We start from the raw sequence: 3,013 nt of genomic DNA, 5'->3' as shown, positions 1-3,013 counted from the left end.
CATGTATTTTTAAAGCTGATGAAGTGTATTTATTATTTCTTTTATTCCAAGATTTTGGGCATCTACAGGTTTGCTCCATCAGCATTTTCATTGTACTTGTAAAGTGACAATAAATATATAAATATCTGAATTAAAGTGACACTCAACACATTTGACGCCGTGTCTTCAGTGCATTCTGGGAAAGCTGTGCATTAAAAAAAGAAACAACTAGATATATCGCCATGTGGTTTCACGCCTCTGCGCACCTGTTAAGTTCATTCATGTCAAACTTTGTGTTGCGGTTTGGCCTTTCGCTCACACGATAACGCCGTTTCAGGGGCCTGAAAATGCAATCTTTTGAAAGCCGTTTTCAGAGTGCTTTTTTTAAAAACGCCACTCCCTTCTGACCCCGTATCCCGTGGGAACGCTCATCATTTAGTCTGATGTTGGTGTCAAATGTGAAGAAATTCCCTCAGGGTGTCCTCGAGATATCGTGTTCACGACATTGAGACAGACGGACAAACCGAGATCACTCAGCCTGCGGCCTCGGCTCGCTCCGGCATGAAGGCGTCATGACTGCACATCAGATGTGCTGAGTGGACGCCGGCTGTGTGCCTGGGTGTGCCGGTCGTACCTGAACGAGCTCCGTCTTGTTGTAGTTGTTCCTCTGTTTGTAGATGCACTGAGCCAGCAGAGCGTACAGCTTCTCCAGCGGCTCCACCTCGGCGCCGTCTGTTTTTGACACGGCTCTGCTGAGGAGATCCTGAAAATCACAACAACAATCGTATCTGAACACGCCTGACAAACGCTCAACAGGTCAGAGCAGGAAGAGCGCTCAGAATATTTTCACCAAAAAAAACCCAAATTTGAGCCTTTGAAACTGGAGCAAATTAGCTTGATTTCTTTCAAAAACGTGCAGAAAGCAACAAGCAACTCAACAAGTAATGGCCCAAGTTTAGCAGGAAATTTGTAAAACTTTTCAAGAAAAAATCCTGAAAATTAGCAAAAAAAAGTTTAAATAAGCGAAAAGTTTAAATAAAATCACCTGATAATAAGTTAAAAAAAAAAACTTCATAAAGTGCTAAATTTAATTGAATATCTAATTATAAGAGTTGTAAATATAATAATGTTTTCAGGTTATTTTTTGGTCACATTGAACATTTTTTTGTGTTTTGTGGGACACTTCCTGCCAAGTTGCTCATTATGTTTTCGAAGGAAATCAAACCATTTTTCTCAGGTTTTGGAGGTTAAACGCTCAAGAACTCGATGTTGATCCAGGTGTTAAAGGGTTAACAAATGTCTTCATTGACGGGACACGTGTGGAGCTAACAGCTGCTGACGCCGCTGCTGAAATGTTGCTATTTATTAGTTAAGACAATAAAAACCATCGACCTGCTGCTCACGGCAAACACGTCAAACTCACGGTGACGTCTGAGCGCGTACGGAAACACCGTCACACCTGCTGGTCTCACCTTCAGTTTGCTGCGATCGACGACCAGCGGTGGCGTTTTCTCGTTGAGGATCTCCACACATCTGTCTCTGCTGAACAGCTGCATCTGCTCCAAGGCGGCCATGCTCGCCGTCTTCTCGCGCCTCTTTTTCTCTCCTGAGGACAACACGCAGAGGACAATGAGGACAATGAGGACAATGAAGACAATGAGGACGAGGATCATTCCTCGGTTTTAAAAGAAGCGTTTTAGCTGCAGCTGATGGACTTTAGCAGTGAAGGCCGGCTCATGATGATGATATATTAATATAGAAATAAATTCTTGATTTTAATGTTAATTACTGGTTACTGAGTGGTTATTTTCTCTGCTTCTTCATTCATTTATCTTTTTTTTTTAATCTAAAATGTTTTGTTTGTTTGTCTTTTATTTTTGTTTGCTGTTTTCAGTTGAAGGACGTCCGTTTGTTAAAGTCTTTGGCTTCTTGAGCTCTCCGGAAACTAAACTAAACTAAACTAAACTAAACTAAACTGAAATTTAACTTAACTAAACTAAATAAAACCAAACTAAAGCTAAACATTTACCTTTTTCTCCTCTTTTAACTCTTACGGATGTACGTTATTGTGTGTAACGGTGATATCTCTTTTTTTTTCTCTTTTTCTTTACTGAAACCAAACACACGAGGTAAAAACAGGTCGCAGCTTTAGTCACTGCAGCTCGTTAGTAACACGCTTCAGTTGTATTATGTACATTTGCATCGTCCCTATCAAATATACTACATAAATAAATACATTAATTCATAAACAGATAAATAAATAAATCACTAAAGTGTATTTAGAAGGTTAATGATCCTATGTGGACTGAACCAGGCGCCTCTCCGCTGTCCTCCTGCATCATGTGAGGTACGTTTCTGCAGATACCGGAGAGGCCGTTGGCTCGCCGCCCTGACGTCTGAAGCTGCGGCCTGTCCGAGCTCGCTGAGCGGCGGCAGAAGCGGCAGAAGCAGACGTCTCTTTGCGTCTGCAGAGCGGCAGCGGCGAAGCTCGGTCAAGGTTAGCGGAGCGAGGCGCTCACGCGGCGTTCAGCGGCGTCCAACATACAGACCTACTGTGCTCAGACGAGCCCGGTTCACCCTCGGGTTCGTCTTTGAGGTTCGAAGCCTGCGTGGTGGGACTCTGCCGGCCGGTTTGGGACGGTGGTACCCGTTCACGAGGACTTTCTTTTGAGCGCGTGAGCCGCCGTTCAGGTGAAAGCCGTTCACGGTCAGGAGCTCCGCGTCGCTGCTGTCAGACGTGGTGAGCGAGCCGTTCACCGCTCTGACGTTCTCCTCCGAGCTGCCTCTGCTGGACGTGGAGGAGCAGCAGGAGGAGGACGAGGCCGGGGTCGCTGGCTTCTTTTTCTTTGGTTTCTTGATGATACCGGCGCTCCACTTTGACTTTTTCGGACGTTTGTAGCGTTTTTTCTTGCGAGCTGCAGAGAGAAGAGAGAGGGGGGGGGGGGGGCTGTTAGAAAAGGCCGCAGGAAGTGACGACTGCAGCACGCCGAGTGCAATCAAACCTCCTCTTCTCTCCATCTCCTCGTCCTCCTCC

General features: G+C 45.2%; 1 protein-coding gene across 1 annotated transcript; it reads right to left on the bottom strand.

Moving 5' to 3' along the window:
* Positions 1–63: 63 nt before the first annotated feature.
* On the bottom strand, positions 64–2,894 carry LOC121965121 (ATPase family AAA domain-containing protein 2-like; the record flags this gene model as incomplete). Its single annotated transcript, XM_042515285.1, has 3 exons — positions 64–742; positions 1,452–1,585; positions 2,529–2,894. Coding segments are annotated over 3 exons (680 nt in total), but the record flags the coding sequence as incomplete, so codon positions are not given.
* Between the last annotated feature and the right edge of the window lie 119 nt (positions 2,895–3,013).

The sequence above is a fragment of the Plectropomus leopardus genome, unplaced genomic scaffold, assembly GCF_008729295.1.
Source record: "Plectropomus leopardus isolate mb unplaced genomic scaffold, YSFRI_Pleo_2.0 unplaced_scaffold18691, whole genome shotgun sequence".
In the NCBI taxonomy this organism is placed as follows: domain Eukaryota; kingdom Metazoa; phylum Chordata; class Actinopteri; order Perciformes; family Serranidae; genus Plectropomus; species Plectropomus leopardus.
The sequence above is the reverse complement of the archived record's forward strand: the minus strand, read 5'-3'. Positions and strand labels throughout refer to the sequence as shown.